The 18,463-nt window shown below is 45.1% G+C and overlaps 1 protein-coding gene across 1 annotated transcript in view; it reads right to left on the reverse strand.

Annotated features, from left to right (window-relative positions):
- Nucleotides 1–3,185: 3,185 nt before the first annotated feature.
- The window catches only part of RHEB (Ras homolog, mTORC1 binding), a 54,619-nt gene continuing 39,341 nt past the window's right edge, over nt 3,186–18,463 (reverse strand). The window contains exons 4-8 of the mRNA XM_081533497.1: nt 13,921–14,003; nt 12,940–12,996; nt 12,788–12,835; nt 12,055–12,136; nt 3,186–3,699 (exon numbers count right to left, since the gene is read on the reverse strand). Of these exons, the coding sequence (XP_081389623.1) occupies nt 3,607–3,699; nt 12,055–12,136; nt 12,788–12,835; nt 12,940–12,996; nt 13,921–14,003 (363 nt within the window). The 3' untranslated portion in view covers nt 3,186–3,606. The remainder of the gene's footprint in view (nt 3,700–12,054; nt 12,137–12,787; nt 12,836–12,939; nt 12,997–13,920; nt 14,004–18,463) is intronic.

Here is an 18,463-nt window from a genome sequence, read left to right on the forward strand (position 1 = left end):
TCTGGCCACCTGATGCGAAGACCTGGCTCATTTGAAAAGACCCTGATGCTGGGAAAGATTGAAGCCAGGAGGAGAAGGGGACAACAGAGGATGAGATGGTTGGATGGCATTACCGACTCAATGGACATGAGTTTGAGTAAACTCCGGGAGTTGATGATGGACAGGGAGGCCTGGCATGCTGCAGTCCATGGGGTCGCAAAGAGTTGGACAGGACTGAGCAACTGAACCGAAGGAAACAGCATCAAGAGCTGTGTGTGACGATGCAATCAAGGAGGAAAAAGGGCCCACAGAGGTTAATGGAGGAGCAGCCAAGGAGACTCAGGTGGCGATGGTGAGCTGGAGACCAGAGGGCGGAAACGAGACCTGCAAAGAGAAGTCACCAACCATGCGCAGTGCTGCTGGAGGGGCAGGAGAGAAACTAGGAAATACTCATTGGGTTTGGTGACAAAGAGGAGATGAGCAATTTTGGCAAGAGCAGCATCATTAATGACCTGGCAGGCAGTGAACCGACGATTTAACTTTGGTCAAATTCCATCACATTAACTTGAATTCGTCATGTGATTTCATAGTTTGTATTTACTATGAATGGCAAAATAGTTTTGGACATACACCTCATTTTGTTATTTGCACTTACAATAATGCAGTGAATCTAGGATGGCAGGTATGTCCCACTAAAAAGCAAAGCTAAAATGTAAGGCTAGGTCTTAGGAGTAATGGCTGCTGCCGCTGCTGCTGCTAAGTCGCTTCAGTCGTGTCCGACTCTGTGCGACCCCATAGACGGCAGCCCACCAGGCTCCGCCGTCCCTGGGATTCTCCAGGCAAGAATACTGGAGTGGGTTGCCATTTCCTTCTCCAGCGCATGAAAGGGAAAAGTGAAAGTGAAGTCGCTCAGTCATGTCTGACTCTTAGCGACCCCATGGACTGTAGCCTACCAGGCCCCTCCATTCATGGGATTTTCCAGGCAAGAGTACTGGAGTGGGGTGCCATTGCCTTCTCCGGGAGTGATGGCAGACAGTATTAAATAACAACATTTAAGTCGAGCCTGGCAGCTGTGAGGGCCCAGAGTGAATGTGGTTACTGCCTGCTGCTAATACCTCTAAGGCAGTTTCCTTGTCTGTACAAGGCCTGGCACCTGCTTCATGGAGTGAAAGTGAAAGTCACCCAGTCGTGTCCAACTCTTTGTGACCCCATGGACTGTAGCCACCAGGCTCCTCTGTCCATGGGATTTCCCAGGCAAGGATACCAGAGTGGGTAGCCATTCCCTTCTCCAGGGGATCTTCCCCACCCACAGATTGAACCCAGGTCTCCTGCATTGCAGACGCTTTAACTTCAGAGCCATGAGGAAGCCCTCACAGGGTGAATGTGAAGCAAACCAGAACAGGTACCGCCGGCCACCTCCCATCCCCGCCTCCAGATCACGTGCTTGTCACCAAGTCCTGCCCCCACACTCACCATCACCGCACTGGGAAGCAGGACTGCCCGCCCCTGGTATTCAAGGGCCGAGGTCAGACGTAAGCTCTCCAGGGTGCAGAGTTCTGTTGTGTTCCTAGCGCACAGTAGGTGCTCAGGATGCATCTGAGTGCACAGTTGAGCTGCACCTTGTACAGGGCCATGTCACCTCCAAACAGGACAGCCAGGCCTAGAGGATGATCCGTGAGTCACACTTTAGTTGCCAGGATGAATACGCTGGGATTCCCAGGAGGCGCAGTACTAAAGAACCAGCCTTGCCAATGCCGCAGACATGGCTTCCATCCCTGGGTCGGGAAGATTCCCTGGAGCAGGAAATGGCAACCCACTCCAGTATTCTTGCCTGGAGAATCCCATGGACAGAGGAGCCTGGTGGGCTACAGTCCATGGGGTCGCAAAGAGTTGGACATGACTGAGGGAACAAAAAACATGACTACACTGCTCCAAGCTTCCATTTACACAGAAATAACTTTTCAGACGAGAAAGGTTGCCTGGATGAACTTGATCCAGGTTTAATGTGGCCGGTCTGGTGCCTCAGATGGCAAAGAACCCGCCCCCCAACGCAGGAGGTGCGAGAGACTCAGGTTTGATCCCTGGGTGGGGAAGATCCCCTGGAGAAGGAAATGGCAACCCACTCCAGTATTCTTGCCTGGAGAATCCCATGGACAAAGGAGCCTGGCGGGTTAAGCTACCATCCATGGGGTTGCGAAGAGTTGGACGTGACTGAGTGACTAACATTTTCACTTTTCTTTTTTTTTCCATATCCAGTGAGAGTACTGACACAGAGTATTAGGCCTAAGCATACACACTGTTAATAAGTAATAATACTACACTGCTAAACCTTATCTGTATTTAAATAAAAAATATTTGGTGAAGTTCTTCTAAAGTGCAAATTTCATCCTGGAATGATGAGGCAAAAACTTCAAAGATCCAAAATAACGGCATATTCTAAAAACGTAACTTTTTCATTAAAAAGTCAGTTACAAAGCAAAATTATATTTGATCAACAGAATCAGTAACATTTCCTTAAATGTTAGAAATGGCCCTATGAAATTTTACCTGGGAGAGGGCAGCATTTAACACATCAGTCAACTAGGCTAGAGCTGAGGTGACGGACACCAGGCAATTTCCATCTCTGGTTGTCCATCCAAGCTGCCCCTCTCAGAGCAGGAGGTGCGTGGTCTGGGTCTGTGGGAGGTTCGTGAACACAGAAGACAGACCAGGCAATCTTTCCTGTCCTCAGACTCCTGGAGGTTTGGGATGGGGACAGGTCAGTCTATGTGCTAAGATCCTGTCTGCCGTGGACATCAAGCTAAGTATAAGAAGGGACAGTAAGTGTCTCCCTATGTCTCCTTCAAGTGCTTAAGAGACAAGCCAGAGGGAGCCCAGGAGGCCCCCAGGAAGCCTGCAGTCCCACCTGCGAGAAACACTGCACCCAAGAGGAGGCCTTTGGGGGGTATGGGGGACACAGCCATTACTCAGGAACAGCTCCGCTCACAGATCTCCCCCAAGGCCACTCGACTTCAGTCAATTAGAGACCCCTCCAAATTCGCACTCTACCCCAACTGCCCATGGCCGCCAGGCGGACTGCTCGCCTGTCTGCGGCCACAGCCCCCACCGGCTCCTTGCAATCCAACCCAGAGCCTCCCGGGAGGCCGGGAGAGGTGTCCTCAGGAGGAGAGCTTTCTCCTTTAGAAGCCACACTGAGGAGCACAAAGTTAAGGTTTGCAGCTATTTTATTTACAAGTATACATTTAACACAATGAAATAAACACTGATATATCGAAGCCTAGTTAATAGTAGTGTAACAATATGTATCATTTGGATGATTACATTATTTTAAACAACAAACTACACTGAAAAATTAATGCGATAAAATTCTTGGTCATAATATTATTAAGAAATACAATATATAAATTGAAAATATGATTGCTCAAAATTTGAAAATGGAAGTGAACTCATTTGGACAGAGTCAGAGTTGAACATAATCTGAAAGGAGGGGGTGGGGGAGAATCTCTGACCCAAATGAAATCTTTCAGGTTAACAGAAGAGAAACGAAGCAGTTTATCGTAAAGGATGACGGGCAGTTGGCTTCCTCAGGCGGGACTGGGCCCCAGTGTCCCTGGTTCTGCTGGAGAATCACATCACCGAGCAGGAAGACTTTCCTTGTGACGCGGCCCCATCGATTTTTTCTGCCTCCAAAATTATCCTTCTAAAAACATCAACAGCAGTCTGAAAACACAGAGAAAACCAACTGGTGTTAGTTTTAAAGTGGAGCTGTGACCAACACGGGGCTGCAAAGAGTCAGACAGGACTCAAGAGACGGAACACATCACGACGAACGCGGTTTCTGCTGGCAGGGCAGTGTCCTGCGCTTGCAGGTCAGGTGTGGAGGCCACCGGCTGGAGGTGCCCCAGCGCTGCAGGAACCTGGGATTTCACCTCCCCCGGAGACCCCCAGAACCAACTTCCAGTCACGTTTGGGACTCCCGTTTTCATCCGTCACCACAGGAAGCTGGAGGGGCCGTCATCTCCGGGCTCCGGCCCTCTCCCCTCTGACCTTCAGGACCCAGTCTCTGCACCTCTCACCCCCGGGGTTCTGGACTGGAGCAGGGCAGGGGCTCCTCCTGCCTCACACCACACCCCGCCCTTCACACCCTTTCCCCTCCCACCTCCTTAAACCCCTCAGCTCTGACTCTGAGGCTGCCCCCTCCGAACCCCATCACGGTCAGCCCCCGCCTCTGGAATGGCAGCACCCCGGCCTCCTCTCTCTCCTGATGACGCCTCCCAGCCCCAGGGCCCGGCCCTTCACAAGGAGGGGCCCCTGTCACTCAGGGCAGCCGTCAGTCAGTCCCTGTCCTTCCAGGGCAGTGAATGTGATAATCCCGAAATGCTAGTTTTCAAAAGCCTCACGGGGTAGCATCTACATCCTGTCCTTACCAGGCACCAGCCCCCTGTCCTGATTTTCAGTTCCGCTGGGTATCCTGCCGGCCAGCACCCCACAGCCCGCTTCCTCCACCCAACCACACTTCCCTGCGCTCTCTCCCGCTCACTCCCGGGCCGGCGGAGGCCCCAGGCAGTCTCTGTCCTTCCGCTCCCCGCTCCCCGCCCTGCCATCAGTCCACCCACACGGCGGCCGCGGCCGGGGGACACTCCCCCAGGGCCCCAAGTCCCAGCACCCACCCACACTTCCGCGGTCCAGTCACTCCCGGGGACGAAGGGGTCGCGCCTCCTCCTTCCACTGGGGTCTCTGAACCTCTGCTCTGTTCTCACCCTCGGCTGACGACTGTGTTCTACACAGCAGCAGCACCTGTAAGTGAACTCTGCATACTTCGTCCACCAGTGACCACGCCCTTGAGGCTGGGCTCATCCACTCTAGCTCGCTCTCTCCTAGGATGGAATGACGGAGGCAGCCCTAGGCGAGCCCCAGCCAGCCCCAGGCCCAGCGCTCTTGTCTAATCAAGGCCACTGGCTTCAGCAAGCACCCTTCTTTCCACATTATCCATTCCCCTCCTTTGTCATGACTAAGCAGGCGCGTTGGCATTTATTTCATCCCAAGAAAAATGCACAGAAAAATGTGTGGAAAGATGCATGCCAAACTGTTACAAAGAGAGTACAGTGTGCTTGGACTCTGGCTTTCTAGATAAATCTTACCATTCTCCTGAGTACCTGTGTGGTCTGACTCTGCCCAAGTGCATTATCTCTCATCAGACTGCTGGAATACAGTTTGTGAAGGCCTCCACAAATAAAGAAAATAAGCCAAAACTGCAAACACATGTCATAGTTCAGTAATAGTCAAATTACAATATTCGCACTGACTTGATAATTTTTTTTTTAAACCACTGTGCATTTTGTTATCAACAAATCTGACTCAATTTCACTGAGGACAGTTTATTTTCAAATACTGGATTTTTGGTAAGTAGTATGAATCTACACTTGAAAACTTATCAACCAAAAATCTGAGCACTGTACACAGACTGGTCTCTGATCGTGTCACTACTGACGAGGTGTCTCTGACTAGAGAGGAGTAAGCATCCTAGTATGCAATACTTGTGTGGACCAGAATCACCTACACCTCTCACGTAAGAAGGTCAGAGGGACTTGGTTTCTCCCCACCTGATGGGGTGCAGATTCGACAACAAGGTGAAACAAAGTCCCAGGAGTCATGACCGAGGGCTGAGAAGAGTCCGCACAACTGTGAGGACCGCGGCTTTCCAAGGATATGCATCATTGTCTGGGGTACGAGAATCTTTCTGCCGTAAAGGATTATTTCACATCTAATAAGGTGTTTGTTGATGTGATGAAGATGCTCAAGCAACCCGTGAGTTGGGTCATCTGACTCTCGAGCTTGTCTCGGATGTTTGAGACCATCATATTGCACTCTTATCTTCTGTTAAGAGTTTTGGCTGATATCAGATACATTTGCTAAATTTATCAAAACTTTTAAAGAATCACAGCGGTTGGAATTTTTTCATTTTAACTTTAAGCCTTGAGCACAATTTCATCCTTCCTCCAGATACCGAAAAAGCAGTCTACTATCTTCTAAATAAAAATGAAAGGTTAAAGAGTAAATCTATCCAGAACTGTATTAAGAATCTTAAGCTATACTAAAGTATAACATAAACTAGACAGGACAGGCCTGCATCCTCAGACCAAAACGTAGTTCAGTAACAAATCCTAAGCCAACTAAGCCACTCTCGGTGACCACAACCCTAGGTCACTCTCAGAAGATAAATTAGCCTGAGGTTTACTGGGCAATTCCTCTTGATTACACGGAGGCAGGGTCCATGAAGTGTCTACACCTTCAAGGCTGCTGGAAAGAGTAATGAAGGAGCTGCCAGACCAGTCCAGAACAGCACACACACAAACACACAGCTCAGGGGCTACGGGCACCCCCAGGAAGAGTGGAACAGCTGCTGACGCCTGTGTCACTGTCAAGTCGAAAAGAGTAACTGCTCTTGGATCCTCAGATTTTCACCAAAGAGAACCAAAACAGTGGGCAGTCAGTAAACAGACCAAAGAAAGTGTAGGGCCATTCAACCACACTCCTCACCCTGAAACATGTTTAAATTGAGATGCAGCTCTCACAAAACATACATTCCAGGTGTACAACATAACGACTCGATGTAAGTACGTACTGTGAAAGGATGACTGCACTAAGTCTGGTTCAGTCACAATTTGTTGTTTCTTGTGATGGAAACTTTTAGGATCCACTCTTATCTTCAGTTCAGTTCAGTCGCTCAGTCGTGTCCGACTCTCTGTGACCCCATAAACCACAGCACGCCAGGCCTCCTTGTCTATCACTAACTCCCGGAGTCCACCCAAACCCATGTCCATCAAGTCGGTGATGCCACCCAACCATCTCATCCTCTGTCGTCCCCTTCTCCTCCTGCCCTCAATCTTTCCCAGCATCAGGGTCTTTTCCAGTGAGTCAGCTCTTCGCATGAGGTGGCCAAAGTACTGGCATGTCAGCTTCAACATCAGTCCTTCCAATGAATACTCAGGACTGATCTCCTTTAGGATGGACTGGTTGGATCTCCTTGCAGTCCAAGGGACTCTCAAGAGTCTTCTCCAACACCAGAGTTCAAAAGCATCAATTCTTTGGTGCTCAGCTTTCTTTATAGTCCAGCTCTCACATCCATACATGACCACTGGAAAAACCATAGCCTTGACTATATGGACCTTTGTTGGCAAAGTAATGTCTCTGCTTTTTAATGTGCTGTCTAGGTTGGTCAACTTTCCTTCCAAGGAGTAAGCGTCTTTTAATTTCATGGCTGCAATTACCATCAGCAGTGATTTTGGAGCCCAGAAAAATAAAGTCAGCCACTGTTTCCCCATCTATCTGCCATGAAGTGATGGGACTGGATACCATGATCTTAGTTTTCTGAAAGTTGAGCTTTAAGCCAACTTTTTCACTCTCCTCTTTCACTTTCATCAAGAGGCTCTTTAGTTCTTCTTCACTTTCTGCCATAAGGGTGGTGTCATCTGCATCTCTGAGGTTATTGATATTTCTCCCGGCAATCTTGATTCCAGCTTGTGCTTCCTCCAGCCCAGCATTTCTCATGATATACCCTGCATATAAGTTAAATAAGCAAGTGACAATAACAGCCTTGACGTACTCCTTTTCCTATTTGGAACCAGTCTGTTGTTCCATGTCCAGTTCTAACTGTTGCTTCCTGACCTGAATACAGGTTTCTCAAGAGGCAGGTCAGATGGTCTGGTATTCTCATCTCTTTCAGCATTTTCCAGTTTATGGTGATCCACACAGTCAAAGGCTTTGGCATAGTCAATAAAACAGAAATAGATGTTTTTCTGGAACTCTCTTGCTTTTCCGATGATCCAGCAGATGTTGGCAATTTGATCTCTGGTTCCTCTGCCTTTTCTAAAACCAGCCAGAACATCTGGAAGTTCACAGTTCACGTATTGCTGAAGCCTGACTTGGAGAATTTTGAGCATTACTTTACTAGTGTGTGCGATGAGTGCAATTGTGCAATAGTTTGAGCATTCTTTGGGACTGGAATGAAAACAGACCTTTTCCAGTCCTGTGGCCACTGCTGAATTTTCCATATTTGCTGGCATATTGAGTGCAGCACTTTTACAGCGTCATCTTTCAGGATCTGAAATAGCTCAACTGGAATTCCATCACCTCCACTAGCTTTCTTCATAGTGATGTTTCCTAAGGCCCACTTGACTTCACATTCCAGGATGTCTGGCTCTAGGTGAGTGATCACAACATCGTGATTATCTGGGTTGTGAAGATCTTTTTTGTACAGTTCTTCTGTGTATTCTTGCCACTTCTTCTTAATATCTTCTGCTTCTGTTAGGTCCCTATCATTTCTGTTCTTTATTGAGCCTATCTTTGCATGAAATGTTCCCTTGGTATCTCTAATTTTCTTGAAGAGATCTCTAGTCTTTCCTATTCTGTTTTCCTCTATTTCTTTGGATTGATCTCTGAGGAAGGCTTTCTTATTTCTCCTTGCTATTCTTTGGAATTCTGCATTCAAATGGGTATATCTTTCCTTTTCTCCTTTGCTTTTCGCTTCCCTTCTTTTCACAGCTATCTGTAAGGCCTCCTCAGACAGCCATTTTGCTTTTTTGCATTTCTTTTTCTTGGGGATGGTCTCGATTCCTGTCTCCTGTACAATGTCATGAACCTCCATCCATAGTTCATCAGGCACTCTGTCTATCAGATCTAGTCCCTTAAATCCATTTCTCACTTCTAGTGTATAGTTATAAGGGATTTGATTTAGGTCATACCTGAATGGTCTAGTGGTTTTCTCCACTTTCTTCAATTTCAGTCTGAATTTGGCAATAAGGAGTTCATGATCTGAGCCACAGTCAGCTCCCCGTCTTGTTTTTGCTGACTGCATAGAGCTTTTCCATCTTTCGCTGCAAAGAATATAATCAACCTGATTTCGGTGTTGACCATCTGGTGATGTCCATGTGTAGAGTCTTCTCTTGTGTTGTTGGAAGAGGGTGTTTGCTATGACCAGTGTGTTCTCTTGGCAGAACTCTATTAGCCTTTGTCCTGCTTCATTCTGTACTCCAAGGCCAAATTTGCCTGCTACTCCAGGTGTTTCTTGACTTCCTACTTCTGCATTCCAGTTCCCTATAATGAAAAGGACATCTCTTTTGGGTGTTAGTTCTAGAAGGTCTTGTAGGTCTTCATAGAACCGTTCAACTTCAGCTTCTTCAGTGTTACTGGTCTGGGCATAGACTTGGATTACCGTGATATTGAATGGTTTGCCTTGGATATGAACAGAGATCATTCTGTCATTTTTGAGATTGCATCCAATATTGCATTTCGGACTCTTCTGTTGACTATGATGGCTATTCCATTTCTTCTAAGGGATTCCTGCCCACAGTAGTAGATATAATGGTCATCTGAGTTAAATTCATCCATTCCAGTCCATCTTAGTTCACTGATTCCTAGAATGTCAATGTTCACTCTTGTCATCTCCTGTTTGACTACTTCCAATTTGCCTTGATTCATGGACCTAACATTCCAGGTTCCTATGCAATATTGTTCTTTACAGCATCAGACCTTGCTTCTATCACCAGTCCCATTCACAACTGGGTATTGTTTTTGTTTTGGCTTCATCCCTTCATTCTTTCTGGAATTATTTCTCCAGTGATCTCCAGTAGCATATTGGGCACCTACTGACCTGGGGAGTTCATCTTTCAGTGTCCTATCTTTTTCAACTCTTTTCTTAGCAGTTTTCAAATATACTGCATAGTGACCATGCTGTATATCACATCCCCAAGATTTCTTTATTTTATAACCTGTAGTTTATACTTTCTGACCACCTTCAAATCTTTATAATGTAAATTTTCAGGCACAAAGAAAAACGAGGTCAACTGTGTAATAATTACTGGGCTCTGCTCCTGAGTTCAACAAATGTTAACATCTGTGTTGTTTGCTTGCTCTCCCTCTATCCATCTACCCATCTATTCCATCTGAAACTAAGTTGCAGGCATTATGAAACTTGGCCCCTAAATACTCTGGTTTGCATTTTCTAAGAGTAAGGATACAGTCTCATCCTAATCCCAACACCATCACTACACCTAAGACAATCATTTCCAAAATGTACTCAAATCTCCCCAACTGACTGGAAATGTCTTTCACACTAGCCGTTTTAGACCAGATCCATTCAAGGTTCACAGAGATATTTAAATACAGAACAGTCTTCATCTGTCCCTCAGGAAAACTTTCATCTCTACGACACTTTGGTCAGGCACAGGTCTTCTCATCTATTAGAAAGCATGGTAGAGAGGAGAGAGGAGTAGATTTGGGTTAAATTTAAAATTCAGTCCAAATTCTTACACCATCTGAAGTATAGAGTGATCTTAAAAGGTTATTCACCTCTTGGATCTTAAATGCTTCACTTATAAAATGGACAGATCAATTAGATGATCTTAAGGGTAGATAAGACACTCAATATTTGGTTTAATTCAATTAGAGACAAGACAGGTATCTCTTACTTTCTCAACTCTTATCATCTGAATTCTCACTGCCTGGATGTGTGTTAGTTGCTCAGTGTCCAACTCTTTGCAGACTATAGCCTGCCAGGCTCCTCTGTCCATTGAATTCTCTTCTCTAGGCAAGAATACTGGAGTAGGTTGCCATTCCCTTCTCCAAGGGATCTTTCCAACCCAGGGATCAAACGCAGGTTTCCTGGATTGCAGGCAGATTCTCTACCATCTGAGCCACCAGGGTCTGCACTCAGAAACTAAATGACTGCAGATAAATGTCTTGCTATCTACAACCCAGGAGCCAACCACACAGATTTAAGTTCCCTCACCCAGTGACACGGGGACATACAGATCTGCCTGTCAGGGCTGACCAGGCACCTACTAGAAACAAAAGCACTGTATATACAAAATCAGTGGCTGGACATTAGGGAGAACACGAAGCTCAATGATACTGTCCTTGAATCTCAGGATGAAACAAAGGGGAAAAGAGAGAAGAAACTAATTTTAGCTAGAGGACTCCTGAAGGCCAAGGAGGAGGTGGGATTTGAGTAGCATCTCCAAGGGCAGGGGTCTTGGTGGGGAAGGGGGCAGAGCTGGGGAAGGACAGCCCACTGCCCTCGACCACAAGCCCCTCCCCTCACCCCCGAACTGTTGTTTTCTCACAAAAATGCAAGCCAATTCATTTTATCTAAGGATCAGACAAGATAACGTGTTGAAAAGACTTTCAGTATGCAGCTAATCAGAGAAAGAATGCTTCTCGACCGTGAGCACTCGGCGGAGGCATCTGCAAGGGCCATGGTGTTGAGGGGAACTGGAGGGGCTTGGTGGGCCTGCCAAGCACAGGATGCGGTGGAAGAAACTGGCAAAGTGTGATTCACACCCTGCGCTCCACACCACGCTGAGCGCTCTGGGGCTTGTTCGACAGATGACGGGCAACCCACTGACAGTTTTTAGGTGAGTGACATCATCTGATCTGTAGTGAATAGAAACACACAGGTGAGCCCGTGGAGGCGGGAGGCAAGCTGGGTCGCTCTGTGTCTAAAGGAAGGAAAAGGAAAATGGGGACACGGGAAGCCTGCGGACACAGAACTGACAACCCTCCTCACCCCTGCCTGTAAAGGAGCATCTACCTGCAGGGCTGGCACTGGAGAAACATGCTTGTGGCATGGTTCTTACTGGTTTAAAAACAACACATACATCTAACTCAGTTTTACCCAACACAGAAAGGGGGGAAGTACAAGAACTTACTGCCAAAGTGATTTCAAATCATTCTTGTTTCTTTTCTACGCCTGGACTTAGATCTGTATCAGCCTTTAGCATGAAACTAAGCATAAAAATAAGACTACGTGTTCGCAAAGTAAGTATTGCCTTTACATAAATTCATTTCTATTTATCATACAAATATTCTAGGTCCCATCATACTTAGAACACTGACTGAATTAAAGTATCAACAGCTTTGTATCTTCCTAAAGCAACCCAGAGCTGGGTACTCGAGAAGCTGGGAGGATGAAGACTGAACAGGAGTGATGAAGACAGCAGGGAGATGCTGACTCAGCAACACACACGCCCATGACTGAGGGGATACAGGGCAGCATGAGTTTTAAAAACCACGTACCTGATTTTCTTTAGCAGAAGATTCCAAAAATGCTGCATTCCAAGACTCTGCTAACGCTTTCCCTTCTTCATAACTGATCACCCTAACAGAAACAGAAAATTCTAATTGAAGTATACTTTGCTCTTGATCACGTAAGGTATGTGTAACTGACTGACGAGGCAGTCAGCTCAGTCTCTTCCAGAGTGCAGGCAGAGTCGCTCGGCCACCCTGAGCCGGGGCAGAGAGGACACGGCCTAACGGGGCCGCCCAGCTCCTGCAAATCCCCTACGGTTTGGAGAACGGGACTCTAGCCTCCGCAACAATCGACTCCTTTCTCAGCAGCTCGGCTGAAAGCCCCCAGAGACGGGCAATTCTGAAAGGGCCCCCAGTGCCCTCCTGCCGCCCACGGGCTGGGTCTTCCTGCAGATGCTGGGCTCCCCGGAACAGGGGCCTCAGCCTGGTGCTCAGAAAACTGCCGAATAAACCAGCACTACCACTGTCTTTTTAATCTGCTTTGTGCAAAATGGAAAAAGCATCTGAAGATAATTTTCTACAGTGTGTGCCCTCTTTTTTAGAGGAAACATTTTCCACGATGGGTGAGATTTTGACTGCAGTTTTGTTTCTGTTATGCAGTCATCGCCACACTTCTGAAAACAGAAATGCTACAGCTAAAAATATTCTTGCTTTAAGAACAATTAAAACAGAACCTCAGTGACTACATCACTTCATACAGCAGTATTTAGAAGCTACATACCTTTCCATATGTAGGTCTTTCTTATTCCCAACCAACATAATAGGTATTCTGTTAACACAAGGGAAAAAAAGACAGAGTACACTAGTCAGTGCCTGATCTGACTGTTCGGATGATACCAGTGTATCTACAAGAGATAAACCATTGCTACTTACTGTACTTTCCCCACCATATCCAACAATTTGCCATGGATAACTTTGATCACTTCAAAACTATAAAATAAAAAGCATGAAATCAGACACCCATGTTAGTGGTGATGTTCTAAAATGGTTGTTCTTAATATTTACATTGGTAACAACAGAAAATGTCATAGACGCACCATTTTAATATAAAGTAAACTGAACACACAGAGAAGGCAATGGCACCCCACTCCAGTCCTCTTGCCTGGACAATCCCATGGATGGAGGGGCCTGGCAGGCTGCGGTCCAGGGTAGCGAAGAGTCGGACATGACTGAGCGACTTCACTTTCACTTTTCCCTTTCATGCATTGGAGAAGGAAATGGCAACCCACTCTAGTGTTCTTGCCTGGAGAATCCCAGGGACGGGGGAGCCTAGTGGGCTGCCGTCTATGGGGTCACACAGAGTCGGACACGACTGAAGCGACTTAGCAGGAGCAGCAGCAGCAGACTGAACACAAGGAATTCCTTTATTTTTCCCTAGCACTCTTTTTCACTTGTGTATGTGTTCAGCACTCAGTAGCCCTTACTGAGAATATTCAAGGTGGAAGAGGCGAGATACTTAAATGCAAACGTTAACAACTAGGCTGATTTAATCTCTGAATAAAACATTTGTAGAATGTTCCTTAGCAATCAGCCCATGCTGCACACTAATAAGGTAAAAACACAGAAAAATAAATCAATTAAGTATTTCCCATTCTAATTAGCAGGAAAGCTCAGATCACATTCATTCACTATTCTGGGCAGTCGGAGGTAAGGCATAGTTTTTCATTCCACTGGTGCAAGAGAATATTTAATGGGATAATTTTTTCCCTTAACAACCTGTTTGCTCCACCAGACAACCACTAAAAATCATCAAAGTCTGATTGTTACTACTGCCAATTCCAGCATAATCCCTCAGAAGGATTAATGTCACCTAAGCATGGCAAATAAACTCAAGCAAGAAGAAGTACGCCTTACCTTTTGATTGATGTAACAGAATACACAAGAATATAACCATTAATGTCTATGGAGTATGTCTGAGGAAAGATGGAATATTCATCCTGTGGAAGAAAAAATAATTACATTTGAGTAAAGTCTTCACATGGGGCTTCCCTGGTGGCTCAGTGGTAAAGAATCTGCCTGCGACGCAGGAGACCTGGGTTCGATCCCTGGGTCAGGAAGATCCCCTGGAGGAGGAAATGGCTACGCACTCCAGTACTCTTGCCTGGGAAATATCATGAACAGAGGAGCCTGGTGGCCTACAGTCCATGGGGTCACAAAAGAGTCAGACAGGACTAAACAACTAAACAACAACAAAGTCTTTATATAGAGTAACAAGCAATCTGGACTATCACCTGGTCAAAGAAAGCAAAGCAAACAGAAAGTTACTATTTTAGAGACATATAGCTTTTATACACCCAACATTTAAGGCTGGTTTGGGGGCAATAATATGCTTTAAGCCAATACTGATAAATGGCTCAGGCTAGTCTAAGACTTTCTAGGGATGGCTAACGTCTGCAGTTTGAGAGAGAGAAGGAATGAAAAAACAGGTTCCACGATCCCGTGTCAAGGAAAAGCACCACCACATTTCTTATTGACATAAAGCCCAGAGTCCCTTATGCCTCGCAGAAAATTTACCAGTGCTCTAGTTTATACCATAAATGAGTATTTTCACCTATTTCCCTCACGTGAGTCACAATGGCCTGAGCCCAGCCCACGGGTCATTAGCGGGTTGCTACCAGCACCTGAAAAAAGAGGATGACTGAAGAAACACAACACCAGACTCAAGTCAGCATACCCAGAGTTTTTAGGATCAAATGAGCTGTTTATTGTGCCACTTTAGGAATTAAAGGCACACCGTATGCCACCGCCTATTAGGACCAGTTTTATAAAGCTTTATGAAGAACCCTGGTGCTTTGTGTACAGAATTATTTAAAGCACACGAAAGTGTCTAATATCAATGCAGGATTCAAGAGCGCCACTGTCTGGTACAAACATTTCCTGCTTCAGCTGAAATACAGCTGTTACTATACCATCCCATCCTAAGCACTACTGTAGGAAAATCACACCAAGCCATCCTCACATCAAGTAACTGTCTCTGTTAACTGTGCAATTCCAGTGTGGTTATGACGATGACCCTGAATCACTGCCCCATGCTAATGTGTCTTAAAAAAGAGAGAACTATCAATGCTCTGATATTAATCAGAAAATAGCATTTCAACATCACAGAGCTTACTACATATGCAAAGTAAAACCATTAATTTTTAGTACAATTAAGTTTGATTCACTTGTGTTATGTTGAAAATCAAATTATTAATGGAATGACATCTTTCTACCCAGATTAAAACAAAATTTCAAATGCTTTTAGTCAAAAGTTCAGCTACAGTAGACTCAAAGTTAAAAATTATCTTTTCCCTGAAGCAAAGATGAGGGAAAAAAAGAAAATAATAATCATATTCAACAGGCACAGTGTGAAAAAACTAGTAAGAAAGTAAAATGGAGGAAAAAGACCCTCAGCTTTAACAGTGACCAAAGGAAGACAAAATTCCTAGGAATAAAACCTAAGAAAATAAAAGTGTAATATATGGTCCAGTTGAAGAAAATCTTAGAATAGTCCTAAAAGATAAAAAGACTTAAATCAGCCAAAGAGTTTGCCACAGACTTCAGCAAGAATATGCAGACTCGTAAGGGTATCTATTAATTAATCCTAAATTATACACGAATGTAACATACTCCTGACGAAAAGTGTTACTTCCTGAGAAAGAATAGCAACTGCACAGCAGGTGGGTAGAAACCATAAAGCTCGAGATTAAAACAGAGCAGGACTACCTCATGAATGGAGCAGACTGGGAAGTCTGCAAACACCCAAACAGATCCAGGAAGTAGGCACAGAACACTGGCATTTCAAATCAATAAGGATGAAAGGTAACCCTCCACAAAATGTACAGTGAACAAATGCAGAGCCACCTGGGGGTAAAAGACTAAGCTGGATCTCTAACTCACACCTTAGCAAAAATGTATTCCAGAGGAATGACAGATCTGAAGATGGAAACCGACACTGCACACAGTGGATGGGAGAATTAAAAAAAACAGTCTTGGTGAAAAAGGGATAAATCAACGCAACCACATGAAAATGAAGAAGCTCTTCATGGCTAAAAGTCTTTCAAACAAAAGGAAGACCGAAAACAAAACCTTGAAGCTCAACTCATATACTAAATGCTAATTTTGTTCACATATTAAGGGATCTTTAAAATCAGCAAGCAAAGAAGATCCTCCCAAAAGACAGGGTGAGGTACATGAATGGACAAGGTAATTCACAGAACGGAAATACTAATGTCCTCAAACACAGGAAAATAAGATCAAATTCCTTAATAAGAAAGATAATTAAAATGACACTGGGATACTATTTTTCACCCAGCAGACTGGCAAATAAAAAAAAAATTGGCCACACATCGTGCTGGTGAGGCTACAGGGAAACAGGCAGTTGTGTTGACTGCTGCCAAGCAGGTGACCCTGTGTGTCCAGCAGCCCCACACCCAGGAAATCTTACATATATGCCAGATATAACCATCTTTCTAAAACAACACATGATATTGACTGCAGCACTGCTGGTGGTGGCCTGATCGGAAACAACCTAATTGCTGATCAACAGTTAAATTATTATGTATCCTGAGCTTCTGTGGCAGCTCAGTGGTAAAGAACCTGCCTGCCAATGCAGGAGATGTGGATTCAGTCCCTGGGTAAGGAAGATCCTCTGGAGAAGGAAATGACAACTCACTCCAGCATTCTTTGCCTGGGAAATCCCATGGACAGAGGAGCCTGGAGGGCTACAGTCTATGGATTTGCAAAGAGTCAGACATGACTTACTGACTAAACAACAAATGATATATCCTAACAACGGGCTATTATGCAGTCCTGGCGGGGTGGGACAGGGCAGGGAAGGCCGTCTGTACTGATACGAAATAATCTCCAAGATGGAGATACAGAAACACATTATTTTTTGTGTAGAAAATAAAAGAAAAAAACTTAAAATGAAATATATTTGCATGTTCGTGTATAAAAGAGCTTGGAAGCATTTACTAAAAACTTACAATGGATTACTGTTGGCAGAGAGAAGCTAAGACAGCTACAGTAGAAAGATTTGAGTTTGACTATTTACCTTTTTGCATTATTTTATTTCTATTAACATGTACACGTATTATTATTTTTAGATGACCTTAAAAGACAAAAAGAAGGGGGTGGGGTGTGAATTTGACATTGACTGTCTCTGACTCACTTGTCATGAGTTTACTTAAATTAGACCAAAACAAAATATTTCATGCAAACTAAAAATAACCAACTTGTATTTACTATGTTCTTCATGATCCCTAGCTGGGCAATTAAATCAGCTGCATAAAATAAACTACTAAATAAACAGTACTTGCTATCATATATTGCTATACAGTAATTGATTACACGTAATTTTACTCCTCAAATGCGCGAGTGAACAAATTTACTACAGACTGCTTCTAAGGAAACTGCCCTTTAATCATTCTTCCTTGCTACCCAAGTCTTAACCCCAGACCCAGCCCATAGGAATCCAATTTAAAAACAGCTCTTAGAGCAGTAAATGTAAGTGCCATGTCACCCAGTTTCTACAGAACGAGGGTGGGACCGTGGCACAAGAACCACGGCCCTGGCTGTGCCATCTGGAACGGTATATAAACACCAGCACTGCCTTTCATGGTCTCCCAAGTGTGAATACAGCCTTTAGGAACTACTAGCTACAACCAGAACAAATTATTCAAAGCACCTAATCTGGGTATATTCTGTGCAGAAATTCTCTAAATATTCTGAGCAGTAACAAAACCCAAAGGAGTGAGACAGCAGGGCTCAGGACTTAGCGCACGCTCCTATCACACTCACACCGGACACAGCCCCTGAGAGCTCTGGTCCTTTCGGGGCCATTCTTTGTATCACTCAATCATTAAAACAGTTAATGGCAAAGTGTACATTTATGCTTTAGAGCAAAACAAAACCTCACAGAACACACCCAGAATAAGGTCCTACCCCAGGGGCTCTTCTACAATAGTTTCTAAGCCATGTGGTCAGTCATCTATGAGGCCAGTCGTCTATGGATCAGTCGTTGGTGGAGATTTCTGTTGTTTCTCTTGTTCCAGGAGGCTCCCACTCTGCAATGGGCAGGGACCCCATTGACTGAAAGCCTAGAATGGCTCTGCTCTAAGAAAACCCCATGAAGTCTGAAGACAGAAGCCCAGCAAATCCACACGGACACTGAGTGAACGAGCTCTGGGTGTTACAGCTCTGTGACACACACGTTTGCTGTATTTGAAGCTTCCAGACAGGGAACTCCAGGATTCCCTGCACTGCCAAAATGACTCAACACAGCTATCCTCTTGCTTCCCTGGGGGGGTTACACTTTCCTTCTTCGTTCACTTCAAAACATGAAGCAGAGGGAATTCATTCCAAACCTAGAAGGCAGGCCGCATCCTTCTAGGCCTATCTTGGTTTTCCCAAGTTC

This window comes from Giraffa tippelskirchi, chromosome 10 (assembly GCF_054371585.1).
Source record: "Giraffa tippelskirchi isolate mGirTip1 chromosome 10, T2T-mGirTip1v1.2.pri, whole genome shotgun sequence".
Taxonomy (NCBI): domain Eukaryota; kingdom Metazoa; phylum Chordata; class Mammalia; order Artiodactyla; family Giraffidae; genus Giraffa; species Giraffa tippelskirchi.